The sequence below is a fragment of the Leuciscus leuciscus genome (assembly GCF_965113295.1).
Source record: "Leuciscus leuciscus genome assembly, chromosome: 9".
Lineage (NCBI taxonomy): Eukaryota > Metazoa > Chordata > Actinopteri > Cypriniformes > Leuciscidae > Leuciscus > Leuciscus leuciscus.
In genome coordinates, this window is record NC_138733.1 from 17,520,928 (window position 1) to 17,537,564 (window position 16,637).

Consider the following 16,637-nt stretch of genomic DNA (forward strand, 5'->3'; position numbering starts at 1 on the left):
TGACAAGTAAATGTTGAAGTAATACTCTGATAACATACATTGTGGCAACAGACATTTTAAAGACATTTTGTTATTGGGATTAATGTATGTTCTTTATTTATGCATGGCCATGAGTCTGTTATGCTTTTTTAAAAGTTCTTCTATCCGACCTTTCGGACAAGATTTCATAGCTTTAGGGAAAATTAGGTAATTTTTACAGCTCCTTTCTTCAAAGAAACAGTGATTGAATATTGGCGTTAGAAACACATTTACGTAATGTTATAATTCTGCTTGCTCGCTCGTCTCAACATTCGAGCGAAAAAAGAGCACATTGATGAAAGGTCAGGTTGGAATTTTGTCATGACTTTATCTAAATTAATTATTGTGTTGGTGGTACCAAATTCTCCTAGTGGGCATATTTTAGTGCCAATTACACCCGACATAAGCTTTCCGATCTGTGAATACTATGAGGCAGGATATGGGTTGGGGTTTAGGAGAAGGAAGATAGACAGAAAGAGAGAGAGCGAGAGAGCGCTCTTGCCGCAAGCTCTGACATTATTTCTATGGATGTGACTGGAGGGATGCTCAGCCTTCAATCTCTTTAATGCTGTAATGTATTATTCTGTCTAATGTTTACTGGGCTGCCAGCTCTGTTTGTGAAAAGTATGACCACTTGAACAATTCATAGTTTTATCCCTTCAGCACAGATGGCTGGCACTGTGCATTCAAAATGACACAAGAATGTGAATGTGTCTTTGCGTATATAGCATGCACCTGTGGATGCCGGCCGATGATATATTGCACGGTGTGCTTCGTTATATATTAGCAATATGATTCAGCTGTGGTTTATTGTTTCCGCTGTGAAGCGTTGGCTAAAGTTTTATCACATTACATTCAGACTTCTATTCTCATTTCCTGTCACTTATGCTAGAGCTGCTCTATAAGCCTTTTAAGAGCAACTTAGAATTAAACAGTGACGGTTGGAGAAATTGTCATTTTCATTTTCTCAAGACGATAATGATATTCACTACAAATTACATTTTACAGCTCAAAGAGATTTTTGGCACTTTTTTAGTGAACTTCCCTTTTAGTACACTGAAGTTATCTACATAATACTATTAATGCCAAGAAGATGATGACTGTTTCAGTGTCATTTTATAGCATCTACTGTACAGTACATACAGTACCACATACTGTCACCCTCTCCTAGGAAACTTCATTCACTTGGGATCTTTGGGTAAAATTTTACCTATATTGCGAATCATTAAAAATGTCATTATTAGGGTAAAACAGGGCTCAACTACAGGAATAAACGTAAATACGAAAATAAAAGATAATACGAAAGAACTTTGGGACACAACTTTTTCCCCCTTTGTCATTTATTCAACACTTTTGGGACGTTATAATATTTCATATATTTTATAAAAATTTCTGTATTATTCTGCTGTTAGTAAATGGATTACATGTATCTTACATCTACAATTCTAGTTCATTTAAACTTCACAAATACTGTAAAGCTCTATTGTGACAATATATGACAGTCAATATAGGTCCACTTTGCAAATAGGTCACAAAAACATTTAGTCACCCCCACTTATGCCAAGCTTTTTGTTGCAGTCCTACAGGTGTTTGGAAAAAGTGCTGTAGTATTAGTTTTTGTTTGGTGCTTAAAAAATGCCATTTAACTGCAAACGCAAAGTTTCTCTGCAGGGTAATACAAAAGTTTTGCAAAACAAAAGCATTGAAATGCAGTGACAATAACAGAAACAGCAGCAGCATATAAGATCTATTCTGCCAATACCAAACATCGTCATATTCATTGTCATGACCCAACACCTGTGAAGAGATGACTCGAGAGGACTTCCAACACCTCTGAAAAGACAGCGGCAACTTCTGTGAGGTCCTCAGTTGAAGCAAACTCTGAATCAACATGCACCAATGCTAAATGTTCTATATACCCTAATCATTTGTTAATAACATGTTTTCATTACTTCAATGAGATCATTGTTTTCTGCCTTAAATGAATACATTGTTAAATAAATACATTGTTAGCTAACTACGTGATTTGTATATGTACATTTACATTTACATTTAGTCATTTAGCAGACGCCTTTTTCCAAAGCGACTTACAAATTAGGACAAAAATTCAGCGAGTCATCATAAAGAGGCAAAAACAACAACAACGCAAGAAGTGCTCAAAATACGAAGTTCAGGTATTATTCAGAGTAGCATAAGCCTGATAAGTGATGTTTCAAAGGGAAAGGATTTTTATTTTATTTATTTTTTATTTTATTTTTTATAAGGTTAAGTGCTCACGGAAGAGATGGGTTTTCAGCTGTCTTTTGAATGTTGTCAGGCATTCTGCATTCCGGATGAGGGTGGGGAGAGCGTTCCACCAGCATGGAACTGTGAATGAGAATGTTCTGGAAAGTGATTTTGTGGCTTTCTGTGATGGAACCACGAGACGTCGCTCGTTGACCGATCGTAGGTGTCTGGTAGGGATGTAGACTCGTAGGAGTGAGTGAAAGTAGGAGGGAGCTGAGCCTGTGATGGATCTGTAAGCAAGCGTCAGTGCCTTGAACTTGATGCGAGCAGCGAGAGGTAGCCAGTGCAGAGAGGTGAACAGAGGAGTGACGTGGGCCCTCTTGGGCTCGTTGAAGACAAGACGAGCTGCAGCATTCTGGATCATCTGTAGGGGTTTGGTCGCACATGCTGGAAGTCCAGCCAGAAGAGCATTGCAGTAGTCGAGCCTAGAGATGACCAGGGCCTGGACGATAAGTTGCGTTGCATGCTCAGTTAGGAAAGGCCTGATCTTCCTGATGTTGTGCAGTGCAAACCTGCATGATCGAGCTGTCTTTGAAATGTGATCAGTGAAGGTCAGTTGGTCATCAAACGTTACTCCAAGATTTCTGACCGATCTTGATGGGGTGATTAATGATGACTCTAGCTGGATGGTGAAGTCGTGCTGTAGAGACGGATTGGCAGGGAGGACGAGAAGCTCAGTCTTTGCCAGGTTGAGCTGCAGGTGATGTTCCTTCATCCATGTGGAGATGTCCGCCAGACAGCTTGAGACCCGTGCAGCTACTGTGGGATCATCTGGTTGAAATGAGAGGAAGAGCTGCGTGTCATCAGCATAGCAGTGGTAGGAAAAACCGTGTGCCTGTATGATGTGTCCCAGTGATGTGGTGTAGATGGAGAAGAGGAGGGGACCAAGAACTGAACCCTGGGGAACACCTGTGGTCAGCTGATGTGCTCTGGATACCTCACCTCTCCATGCGACCTTGAAGGACCTACCTGTGAGATAGGACTCAAACCAGTGGAGTGAAGTTCCTGTGATGCCCAGTGATGAGAGGGTGGACAGAAGGATCTGATGATTCACAGTGTCGAAGGCAGCAGACAGATCCAGGAGAATGAGGACTGAAGATTTGGAAGCAGCTTTTGCGATCCGTAGGGCTTCTGTGACTGACAGTAATGCAGTCTCAGTTGAATGCCCTTTCTTGAAGCCAGATTGGTTGACATCCAGCTGGTTGTTTAGAGACAAGAAGGATGTTAGTTGGTTGAAGACAGCTCTTTCAAGTGTCTTCGCAATGAATGGTAAGAGAGAGATAGGTCTGTAATTCTCTACAAATGATGTGTTTAGCGTTGGTTTTTTGAGCAGTGGAGTAACCCGAGCCTGCTTGAATGCTGTAGGGAAGGTGCCAGTATGGAGGGATGAGTTGATGATGTGTGTGAGTGATGGTAGAAGTGTGGGAGAGATGGCTTGTAGAAGGTGTGAGGGGATGGGGTCAAGAGGGCAGGTGGTAGGGTGACTGGAGAGGAGAAGTGTAGATACTTCTTCCTCGGTTAGTGAAGAAAAGGAGGACAGAGGGATATTGGCTATGGAAGGGGTCGGTCTGGGTTCCTGTGTGTGTGGAGCTGAGAACTGACTGCTGATAGCTGTTGTTTTGGTGGTGAAGAAGTTCGCAAAATCGTCAGCAGTTAAGGAGGAGGCGGGTGGTGGTGGAGGTGGACAGAGGAGAGAGTTGAATGTCTTGAAGAGTAATCGTGTGTTGGAGGAGCTGTTGATCTTGTTGTGGAAGTATGAAGATTTTGCAGCATGAACATCAACAGAAAAGGAAGAGAGGAGAGATTGATACATACTCAGGTCAGATGCGTCTTTTGATTTGTGCCATTTCCTCTCCGCTGCCCTGAGTTCGGTCCGGTGTTCCCGAAGAACCTCAGATAACCAGGGGTTAGAGGGAGTAGCGCGTGCTGGCCTGGAGGAGAGAGGGCAGATAATGTCTAGAGAAGAGATTAGAGTGGAGCATAAGGTGTCCGTTGCGGTATTCACATCCAGAGATGAGAATTGTGAGGGTGGGGGAAGAGAGGATGACACGGCAGAGTAAAGATGGGAGGGGGAAAGTGAGCGCAGGTTTCGTCTGAAAATGACTGGTGGTGGGGGTGGTGGTGCAGGGGTAGAGAGTTGTAGACTGAAAGTAATGAGGAAATGATCTGAAACGTGGAGAGGTCTCACCAAGATGTTGTCTGTGGTGCAGCTGCGTGTGTAAACCAGGTCCAGTTGGTTGCCTGATTTGTGAGTACCTGCGGTGATGAGTCGTTTGAGATCGAAAGAGGCTAGGAGAGAGGTGAAGTCTGTTGCATGTAGCTTTTCGAGATGAATGTTGAAGTCACCGAAGACTAGAAGTGGGGTGCCGTCCTCAGGGAAAGTGGACAGCAGCACATCCAGCTCATCTACAAAGTTACCCAGCTGACCTGGGGGGCGATAAATGACTACAAAATGGATCTTAATGGGAGTTGTAAGTGTAATAGCATGATATTCAAATGAGTTGTTGTTGCATAGAGAAGAGAGCGCGGAGTATTTGCAATTGTTAGAAACGAGAAGCCCTGTACCCCCACCTCTCCCAGACTGGCGAGGGGAGTGGGAGAAGGAAAAATTGCTAGAGAGAGCAGCAGGGGTTGCTGAGTCTTCTGGACGAATCCAGGTCTCAGTCAGGCCCAAGATGCTAAGAGTAGAATGAGATGCAAAGGCTGGAATGAAGTCAGCTTTATTGACTGCTGACTGACAATTCCATAGACCCACGGAAAGAGAGAGAGGAGTAAGTGAGGATGTAAGGATGGGACGCAGATTGGCAGTATTGCGCTGCCTATTGCGCGTGATGAAAGGACGTTGCCGAGAGATAACAGGAATGTATTGAAAGCACATGTTGATGAAGGTGAACAATAAGATAAGTAGAGGGAAGAAAAAGGGGAAGAGGAGATACGCAAGTGCCTTTCGGGTGTCCTTGCTCGGTGGAGTCGCGCAGGTAGAGTCGCTGGTCTTTACCCGAGTCGGTCTTCACACGAGGAGGCTGAACGCTTCCGCTGACGCTTCCGCGACAGCGCGCAAATTACACAGATATACAGATAATGCTCTCACCGCTTGAGTGAGTACAGCTGTTTCGTTCTGCCAATTAAGTCAATAACGCGTGAATGTGTCAAATCGAAAGTGCTTAGGAGCAAGGGCTTAAGTTACGTGCAAATTAGATTGCTATAAAAATTTTAATTTGTTTCACTCGCGGCTATTTCTCTAAAGTGCCAATGCGTCTAACTGAAATACAGAATTATGTTAAGTTAAAATGAGAAAAATAAAAAGAGAATCGAAGATGGCCTTACCTGGACTAAAATACAACGCTGCAATAACGGGAGAACAGTGTATTCTAGAGAAAACCACTTGCGAGCTGCGTGCCTCTGCGTGCCTCTACATTTCTGAAATGCATAACTTGGACACAGTCACCTCTGACAACAGATCACCATAAAATTGTAATGTAGAGACGTGCATTTTTTGTAAAGCTGCTTTGAAACTGTGTATTGTGAAAAGCTCTATACAAATAAATGTGAATTAAATTGAATAGAATATTCATAACCATGCCAAACACTCAAGAGTTGTCATGACACATTTTTTTTGATATTTTTGACAATGTCACAAAGTCTTGTCCAAAAAAATGTGGAAACAATTTAAAGTGCATTCGTTGCCAAAAATAGGTCAAGAATGGCTCAAAAACAATGGAAGGGTTAAAATGTGGCCATATATCCTTACTACAGAAAATGTGTTCTGCTCATTATATTTCCATCAACATAAGAAGATATGCTGTTTTGTAAGACAATCCAATTTGTATTTGATTCATCTAACATGCTATATGTAATTTCCTGCCCCCCTTCTCGTTTCATTCTCCAATCTGTGTGTCAATTTAAGATAGTTGGCTAGGACAGCTGAAGAGCATCTCAAGCCAGCTGGGACACAGAACAATCAGATTCACTCACTGTCAACCTCTTACGGACTCTGATGCTTTAGAATTTAAAATGCCCTCTAATGAGCCCCGTTCATGTGCAGGTTTGCCTTTCAGAGATTTATATCCTTCATATTCTGCGAGACTTCTGCTGCACTTCTACCATTTCACTGTACTGATGTGGAGAAATTACAGTCCTCCGGCATTACCTTAAGTCTGAAATCATAGATCTGTTTGATGCATAGTGCATAAACTCCCCATTTCAATTGCAATTCAGTCCGAGCACTAAGAAAATCAGCCCTTTCATTTCCCACCCACCATCTTTTTGCTCAAAACAAGCTGACCTCATCATTATTCTTAGAGAGGACTTCCCAGGTTCAGGGTTTGGATTAAGAGGGGGTTCTTAAAATGCACCATCAAAGGTCTTAAACTTCTTATGGAGTTGCTCAATTAGAGCTTTGACTTCTTGAACTTCAAGCATGATTTTTGAGTTCGCTCATTTAATGAAACTCCCCAGAAGTTCATGATATAGCATTATTTATGGTCCTCGAATCTGATTGGCTGAGCGGCATTCCAAGAGTTCTTATATACAGTCTTTGAGGAAGTTCACACAGAACGCATTTTTCCATTTTTCATGTTTCTGTCAAGACAAGCTGCTCTAAAAATTCGTAAAAATATATATGTTTTTAAAAAAATAGTTGAAATGTGTCTCTAGATCTTGGCCCTTTCGCTGTACTGAAAAAATTAATTATGCAGGATTTACTTTCACTGTAAAAAAAAAAAAAAGAAAGTATATGATCAATAAGTAATGAAAACATATGGTTTTACATTGCAATTTACAACTTTTTTTATAAGTAATTTTTTCTAATACGTTTTTTATAAGTTGCACTTAAAAATGAAAGTTTTTTTAATTGCAACTTTTTTTACAGTGTTGAAACAATTTTAACTCTATAAATTGCTAGTAAATTTCACAAATAACAGCAAGTAACACATTGAATTAAATGTGAAATATTGAAGTGGAAAGACAGAAATAGTATTTTCTCGTACAACTTCCCTTTATAATGTGTTTTATTTACAACTTCAAAAGAGTGGAAAAAGCTTGACGTTTTGATTTCATTAGGGACTATTTTAGTGGTGTATAAAACTGGCCAAATTTCATCTGAAACATTACTCAATATTAACTTCTTGCTTTTTGAAATGTTGGAAAACTGCAATATCACACTCACAATTGATTTGTCTACTTCCTACTTCCTACTCATCCAAATCTGTAATCCTCCCTCTTTATGTTGTTTATGTCTCAGCCTTGAAGGACAGTCGGTTTCAGCTGGTTAACTTCTCGGATAACGAGTTGTTGGTATCGTTGTCCAACGTGTCACTCTCGGACGAGGGCCGGTACGTGTGCCAGCTCTACACGGATCCTCCACAAGAAGCCTATGCAGACATCACAGTGCTGGGTATGACATCTACCTTACATCTACTATAGAATGCTAAAATCCTGATTATCGATTTACTTCATTGATTCGTTCACTCAATTGAACTTGTCTAATTGAATCTCACCATGACACAATATCAGCCAATTACTCTCATGCCGTTTCCAATAACACAAACCAAACAAAAAGGAACAGATGTTGCGCTATTGATATTGGTAGATCGCTTTTGGCAGGCGTATTGACTGAATTCCTCTTAGATGTTGAAAAGGCTACATCGAGCGATTCTGGAGTTAGCTTTGCGTTGAATGACACTAACATTAGAGGTTTATTATGCAGCATATTTGGACATCCTGGAGAGCTGAATGGAATTGAGTGCTCTCTAAAGTAGCATGAGTTTTATGAGGATATGCGTTCCATCACAGCATGGACTCTTAACCACAGGACATGAAAGCATGAGGCAAGATATTAGAAAAAGAGCCCTCAAATGGCAGCTCTTGTAGTGACAGACGCTTTAGTGCCATCAGCAAAGCACCATATGAGCTAATGTGCTATGAAAAATTAAAACATGAGTAAAACAGCTTGTCAATTGGTTGAGTGGGTCTGGCACTGTTTAAATACACAATGAGACCATTGACATATAGAATTGCTTTTGTATGTAGCTCTAAATGTTTCAGAGATAGCTTAAACAAGTTGAGTTGTTGCTAATCTAGCCATGCTGTTCATCATCTTAAATTAGCTAATGAAGCAAGTAAAAAACCCAAAGTACACGAACAACGTCTTAAACCAGCCAACAGAACTGCTTGACCAGGCTGGGAGACCTCTTTTTTCAAGCAGGGATAGCTTAAACAATCTGATTTATGGCTGGTTTACTCAACCTGTTTATTATCTTAAAGACCCCGATAAACTTCGAGCGAAATTGAAGAACAAACTGGTGTGCCGTCATTTTGAACAAAATCCAACCAAAACAAAGTTCGTTTGGAGTTTGTTTCGGGAGTTGGAAACAGCTTGTCAAAGCTAATTTTCCGGAAATGTTCCCTCCGACTAAACACCTTCGAACTACCATTGGCTCCGTGGCGATTACGTAAAAGGTAGGTGAGCTCTGGGGCTCCGTCCTCTTTGACGAGGGAATCTTCTCTGGTTTATTTGCTCTGTTGAGTCCGTCGACGTCTGGGAAAGAAAACATAAACACTGGAGAGCTGCTTTATAGTAGAAATAGATGTGTAATTCTAATTGAAAGCAACACTAACACTGTTTTTTTTATGTTAAATACTATAAAGTGGTTTGGTTTAAAGCATTCTGTTGTATAAAGTGATGATGATGAAGTAACTTTACTTGACTGGAGTGGAGAATGGCAGAGCTCGTGCAAACATCACATCGCTATTACCAGATGCTTTCTTAACGGCTGTTTTCTCACCACTGTCATTTTTGTTGTGTGTTTATTTTGTTATTGAGAGGAAAGACAGCAGCCCATATTTACTTGTTCATCTAAACAGGATGTTCACTAACAGTGTATCACTGCAAATGCATTTCAAATGCTTTTTATCTCTAAACGAAGAATGAAAAAGAACTTTGCTGTGAGTATATTGCGGCCATAACTTAGCAGATAAAGCTGACTGATCATATGCTCTTTGCCCTGCTGAAAATCCGCTTGAACCAGCCAACTAAAATGTTTCACAAAAAAACTTTGAATGATGTATAAATAATGTTTTAGTCACCTTTATCAAAAAATATTCAGTTTTCAAATCTTAATTATTCCAAACAGTTAATGTATAATGTATTTACAGGTATATGTATTTGTATTTGTATATTTAATTATATATGTATCATTTTTAGATATCTGTTGCACTTTTTACAACACATATTGTTCCAAAGAAGCTCTGCAAAGAATAGTGTCATACAGAACCCCATTGAGGAAGCCACAGGTGACAGTGTCAACCCCCTAACATGGTTAGGTGGGATGAGGTAGAAACCTTGCGAGGAACCAAGGAAGTCTTGCTGATAGAGCTTGTTAAAAAGCCTGGTGGGGACACCAGCACACCAGCATTCCATGCTGGAGACCAGTATCCAAACCAAAACATAGACTATAGGGAGTTTTCAGAGAGAATGATTCGAAAAAAACAAGATTGGCTCAAAAACAACATCTTTTCCACCATATTTGCACTGTTTTGCTTTTTTATTACGGATTCAAGTTCTCGATAGTCATCAGCAGATCTTAGTAAAATAACAGTTTGTCCTTTAGCGAGAACACAGATAAAAAAAAAACATTGATCCAACGCAGAAGAGCTGTCGCACCATTCTAATCTTGCTGTTGATCTTCTGCCAGTTCCACCAGGCAACCCAATCTTAGAGTCCCGCGAGGAAATCGTGAGTGAGGGGAATGAGACCGAGATAACCTGCACCGCCATGGGCAGCAAACCTGCTTCCACCATCAAATGGATGAAAGGGGACCAACCACTGCAAGGTCTGACTTAGATCCAAGGAAGATTGTGCTGATAAGTTTGCTGTGATTACTGATGTCTCTGATCTGCACACAACACACCATGGTTTAGGATTCTGACTTCATAATGACTCTCAATTAAGGCTTCAGAAGGTGCATCCAGTGAATTGACAAGAAGAGCTCAACATGCGGGATTTATGGTGCTTTTCAGTCAAGCTTAAATAAGTAGCTTTGAATGAACTCCAACTGTCTACCTCCCACTCAGCAAATGCTGCCCACATATTAGTTCTCACTGGTTTAGGCATTGCGGGCTGACACAAAGGAGTGAATGTGCAGGCTGGTTAATGTGCTTATAAACAGCTTTTCTCCATTAGACAGCAGGGTGGGACTGTTGAATAACATTCAGATAGACTACCTGGGGAAACAGAGGCAAACATGGCAGATGATATGGCGCATTTGAACAGAATCTAAGTTTAATGTGTCAACTGTTTATGGATTACAAACATCACAGCTTCATTAACTGCAGTGAAAGCAGTCAGACAGTGGCCTAAGGCGAGAGATTTCATGTGCTAAATGAGTCAAATACTAGCTAGTACGCAGAAAAAACACATTAAGTTAATCATTTTCTAATTAAAAATTGTTAATCTGAACCACACAAACTCTGGTGTCAATACTTATTGCTTGAAACACCATAGATTATAATGCTTTGGAGGATATTATTTTTAAGTATAGAGCAGAATTTTAACTAATCTTAGACTAAAATTATTTTATTTATCATATACCAATTATCATATAATGTAGTATGTGAATGTTTTGCCATAAATGTTATATTTAATATTTAAATAACAGCTTGCCGTTACATCCACTACCTACCTACCCATATGCTAATGTAAATCATATCTTGTTACTACAAAATAATTGCACTTGTTACTACAGAAGAAAGAAATTCATGAGTAAATGATGACAGAACTTACATTTTTGGGTGAAGTATTCCTTTAATGTTTTTAGATTTATTTAACAATAAAAAATATTGATGCAAACAATGTAATGATGATAATCATAATTAATAACTAAATTATTAAATTATTAAAATAGTATGATGTATATATCATACTATTTTAGCTATATATATTATATATATAATGTGTATATATGTATACTATTATAGCATACATACTATTATAGCATACATATATATAATAAATCATTGATTGGTCCATTGATTAGTGTAAGTGGACATTCATAGATCATGTCTCATAGCTCCACACTTTCAGTGCTGAATTTACCATGGTAACCACAGTAACTGCAGTACAGTACAATTAAACTGCAGCAGGGAACATTGTCCCAAGCTCTATAATGAGAGGAACATAATTTCCTATGATGAGGAAATTATGGTTCCTATGAAAAAAAATATATAATAATTAATAAATTACAAAATTAGCATGATCCTCAGTGAAAAGTCTTCATGGACTCAGTGACTGAAAGAAACTTATTGTCATAGGCCTTAAAGCGTCTTTGGCATACAGTAACTCTTGTATTTTTTTGTAACGGTGTCTTAGTATGCGCTGACAGAAGAGAAGGGAGATGAGCTATAGGTCAGTGCTGAGCTGTAATTATTTCCCACTTCATTAGGTCCAAGTAAACCGTCATACTCTGGGCTGCAATTAGCTCAATGCCCTTGAGTTTAGAAATTGTCTTAGGATGAGGGCTAACATGATGTGCAGTAACCCCGCAGACAGCTACTGACCTCTGGGCTCCTTCATATGAATTCATCATGGTCACATGTCCTGATCATCCATCGTAATTATGTGCTTTTGCCATTGTTATAATTCATTTTCATTTCAGTTTTAGTAATTTTAGTTCTTCAACTTATTTCAGTTAGAATAACTTGCCAAGTTTGTTTTTCATAATTTTATTTTAGCTTTATTTCAGTTACTGAAAAGGATTTTTAAAAGTGTTATTTTAACAATACAGTAACAACACTGCTCTAAAAATAGCTAAGCAATTAGTTTATGTGACCCTGGACCACAAATCCAGTCACATGGGTAATTTTTTTTTAAATTGAGATGTATACACCATATGAAAGCTGAATACATAAGCTTTCCTTTGATGTATGGTTTGTTAGGATAGGACAATGTTTGGCCAAGATATATTAAATGAAAATCTGGAATCTGAGGGTGCAAAAAAATCAAAACATTGAGAAAATCGCCTTTAAAGTTGTCGATTTATGTTCATGATTTTGCTGCATCCACTCACAAACATATTTTTAAAATATATTTACGGTAGGAAATTTACAAAATATCTTCATGGAACATGATCTTTATTTAATATCCTAATGATTTTTGGCATAAAAGAAATTCTGTCAGGACCACTATCGTCAAATACGATTGACAATTAGCATACAGTTTGGATTGGCGGTATGGTGCCGTTCTGGGCGAGAACTCCCTGCGCATTCATGCAGCCCAGCATGGATAAGAGCAGGGAGAGCAGCAATAACCCCCCTTGGGGTAAACAGAACAGAACCAACATGAATGTTTGCAAATATATTTAATTCAAGATTTTAAAGTACAACATAATTCGAGAATTTATTCTGATTCAAAGGGAATCAGAATGGCAAATCCTGACTGATGAGAGGAGGAGCTGGGGATGGAGGAGGGTAATTCGCTACTGAGAAACACGATAGCTGCTGATAATAGTGAAGGAGCTTATATATGTATACGGTGATAGGCGTCATATTCCTATAGGTAGATGTGGATCAGCTGAGAGTCAGCTGATGCGAGCTTGACTAACGTGACCTGCCAGAACTAACGCTACGCTTGATAATCGATCATTTTGACCCATACAATGTATTGTTGGCTATTGCCACAAATATACCCGTGCTACTTGACTGGTTTTGTGATCCAGAGTTACCTATACGTTTCTCAGTAGCAAGGTGGTATCATCACCCCTTATCAGTATCAAAGCTATATTTTTAAGGTGCAAGGTACTCCCTATCAATATTTGAACAACCAAGTTATGTTTCAGACAGTTTGCTCACACACTGAATTATTTGAAGAAGTTTCTCATTTATTTAAACACAGAGAACAAAAAGAGTGCTGAATGAAGCAGAATATTTACTTGCAATCAGTTGAAGCCAAACCTGCAAATGCATCCTATTGTTTGCCAGCGATGAACAAGCTCTTTATTAAGTTCAACAGCTGCATGTGGAGCTTGTGAATGACTCAGTACTGCAGATAAAGACATTTAACAAACTAAAGAGTACTGAAACAGGTTACACATACAGTATCAAAAGTTACCTTGACATTTTTAAAAGGACATTTTGAGAATTGAAATTAGCACTGTGTCATGCAAATAAGACAGACTCGACTGTAAATAACGGTTGCACTTTATTTTACAGGTAACTTCATGGGTTAAGTTAAGGTAGGGGTAGATTCAGGGTTAGTACCTAGTTATTACCCAGTTAGTGTCATTACTACAATAAGTACATTGGATGATCATGTGAAAAAGAACTGTTAAATAAAGTTCTACCGAAATAACTTTTTCTAAAGTATCAGATTACCCATTATGGTTACACTTTATCTCGATGATCCACTTTACACATTCTACTAGCTATAGGTAACTAGAGTATTAGACTGTAGTAGACTGTTAGGTTAGGGTTCGGGTAAGTAGAATAAGTTGGTGTAGTTGCAAAGTTACTTATAATCAGTAAAATGTCTGTTGAGGGACCATCAAAATAAAGTGTTAGCAGATATATCAGGCAGACAGTCTACTAATACTCTGTAGTACAGTGTACATTTTAGGACATCCTCAGAGCTCAGACATATGAAGACAAGGCATCATGCCTCAGACTAAAAGACTTCGGTCATTGGACAAAACAGCATCGCGCCTCAGGCTGAAAAGCTTCAGGTCTCAGGAAAAACAATGTCAGGTGTCAGGTCTCGTACAATTAGGCATCAGACGAAACAGCCTCAGACAAAAAGGCATCAGACATACTGTAAAAGCATTGGACGAAACGGACTCAGACTAAAGGCATTGGACGAAATGGACTCAGACTAAAAGGCATTGGACGAAACGGCATCAGACATAAAGGCTTCGGATGAAACGGACTCGGACTAAAAGGCATCAGATATAAAGGCATCGGGCGAAACGGACTCAGATGGAGTTTGGAGGGGCCGCATTGCCCCGTCCCATGTGACGTCACATGTACGCGGTTCATAGATCGAAAGAACGCTTTACTTCACAATAGTTTGCCAACATACAAGCTAGCTAGTTGAAATATGTCATCTAACTTTTTAAACGTGCAAATAAAACTCGCGAAATGCACGTTCCCTTCTGCATACAGCGAAATTAGTATAACATTTAATTAAAGCATATATATATATATATATATATATATATATATATATATATGATTTAATTAAATGTTTCACTAATTACGTTGTATACAGAAGAGAACATGCATTTCGCGAGTGCATGCTTTAAAGCATTAAAGCATATATAATATAGCCTAATATGTCCTAAAATGTACACCGTACAACGGAAAGTTAGTTGACTTGTAGTTGCAAATTAAATCAAATATATAAAGTGGACCATTGGTTTATTTATCCATGGTTTATTTAAACCCAGATTATTATTTTATATTTTGAATACTATTCATAAAAATATGTAAATTGTAGCATAAAGGTGCAGTAATAGTAGCATAATTTTGTGGGCAAAAAAAAGTCATTGTCTACTGTCATGTCAGTAGAGTAGGGATTCTGCATGACCTGCTTGAAACTGTTGCTAAATTTAGTCTGGGAAATATTTCGCCCCCATGTAAAATACCCAGTCACGTATATTCCTATTGAAATAACTATTTTGCCCATGATTATTTCGCCAAAAAGTGGTAAATGTGACCTTACCATTATCGATTTCCTTATCTTATGAGGAAATGTTACTATCTTATGAGGTGGCGATTTTGTATTTAATTGTTCAGTGTGACTCATATAAAAATGAATGATATTTAGAAAAAAAAGTAAGTATGGAGGTCCACCCTTAATACCAACTCTAAACATAACGTCACTGAGGCGTAAGCAGATAGTACGAAAACGTACAAATGAGAATTGATACAAATTAGCCACCAATATGGCTAAATGTAAAATAGTTACAAATTGCCATGAGATTGTGTTAGACTGCACCTTAACTGATGTTTTTGGCATAACTTAGCAATTAGCATATGTGCAGATAGTGTGGATGACATGGATTCAAACACCTTTTGAAAAAACATCTCAAGCCAGCCTAAGCTGATAGTCTTAATTGGTCTCCCAGTCTTGTCAGGCTGGTGTGTTGGCTGATTTAGCACACTTTTAAAACGAAGACGTTTTTCCTTTGAGTTTTCCGCGTACAGACGACACCATTGTCAAAACGATCCCCATTCACACGGATCCACGAAAACGACTGAAAACGCTGTATTCTGCTGCCAGGCCATTAGATGGCGATGAAACACTGTACACTAAACACGTAATACTCATGTGCGTGACGTCATCGTCTTCAGAGATTCGCGTTTTTGTTGTTTACACGGAAACCGTTTTCAAAAACGTGCATTTTCAGGCACCCAAAACGACGTTGTCGTGTAAATGAATGGCCAAAGCGCATAAAAAGTTTGACATTTTTAGTTGAAAACGGTGCAGTGTTAACAACACCTAAAAGACCAGCTTGACGGCAAGTAAAACCTCTCTAAAGCTAAACACCAGTTTGGAGACCAGTGGAATAGCTCATGTCATCAATAAATCAATGGAAGACGCAAACCCAAAATAAAAAAAGCATTTAATTTTCACATGGTGAACTAAAGCTGTCATGCAACCCTGTGTTTTATGTCCTGTCTTGATGTCTGGCCGTCACATGTGGCTCAGAATGTGCCCTGTGCACGCTGTATTAAGCATGAATAAATATATGAATGTGAAATTTGTCTGGAGGTGATGGTATCAATCCTCATGACCCTCCTCCCTCCTCCCGGTGACACAGTGTTATTATGAGCAGGCCGGGATGGAGGGAGCTCGCTTGTTATGGCTGACATGTCACTCTTGCGGCCGTTCCCAGGTGAGGCGACTGTCGAGGAGTTATACGACAGGATGTTCACTGTCACCAGCCGGCTCAGGCTCACCGTCTCTAAGGAGGACGATGGAGTGGCCGTCATCTGCATCATTGACCACCCAGCCGTGAAGGACTTCCAGGCCCAGAAATACCTGGAAGTGCAGTGTGAGTCATCTCTAGATGAGGAGAAAACTTTCAGCTGTAAAAAAGCCTAGGTTTAATCTTCTCACCTTCTCATGCGGTGGTCAATTAAACTGACGTTGTAATGAACTAAAGAACTTTTGTTACATGATTAGACCATTTATAAAGAAATGAACGCCAGACAATTTAAAATACTCATCCTCATGTCACATTTGGAATTTCTTTCTAAGCATTTTCATGCAGTAATTTGACTGACATTGTAATGAACAAAAGAAGCTTTTGTCACACAATTAGACCATTTATAAGGAAACT

The 16,637-nt window shown here is 39.2% G+C and overlaps 1 protein-coding gene across 3 annotated transcripts in view; it reads left to right on the forward strand.

Moving 5' to 3' along the window:
* Nucleotides 1-16,637, forward strand: part of cadm1b (cell adhesion molecule 1b) — a 184,426-nt gene that overhangs the window by 121,873 nt on the left and 45,916 nt on the right. For all 3 annotated transcript variants that reach the window (XM_082179603.1, XM_082179602.1, XM_082179604.1), the window contains 3 exons: nt 7,547-7,699; nt 9,999-10,136; nt 16,191-16,349. In XM_082179603.1, coding sequence (XP_082035729.1) covers nt 7,547-7,699; nt 9,999-10,136; nt 16,191-16,349 — 450 coding nt within the window. The remainder of the gene's footprint in view (nt 1-7,546; nt 7,700-9,998; nt 10,137-16,190; nt 16,350-16,637) is intronic.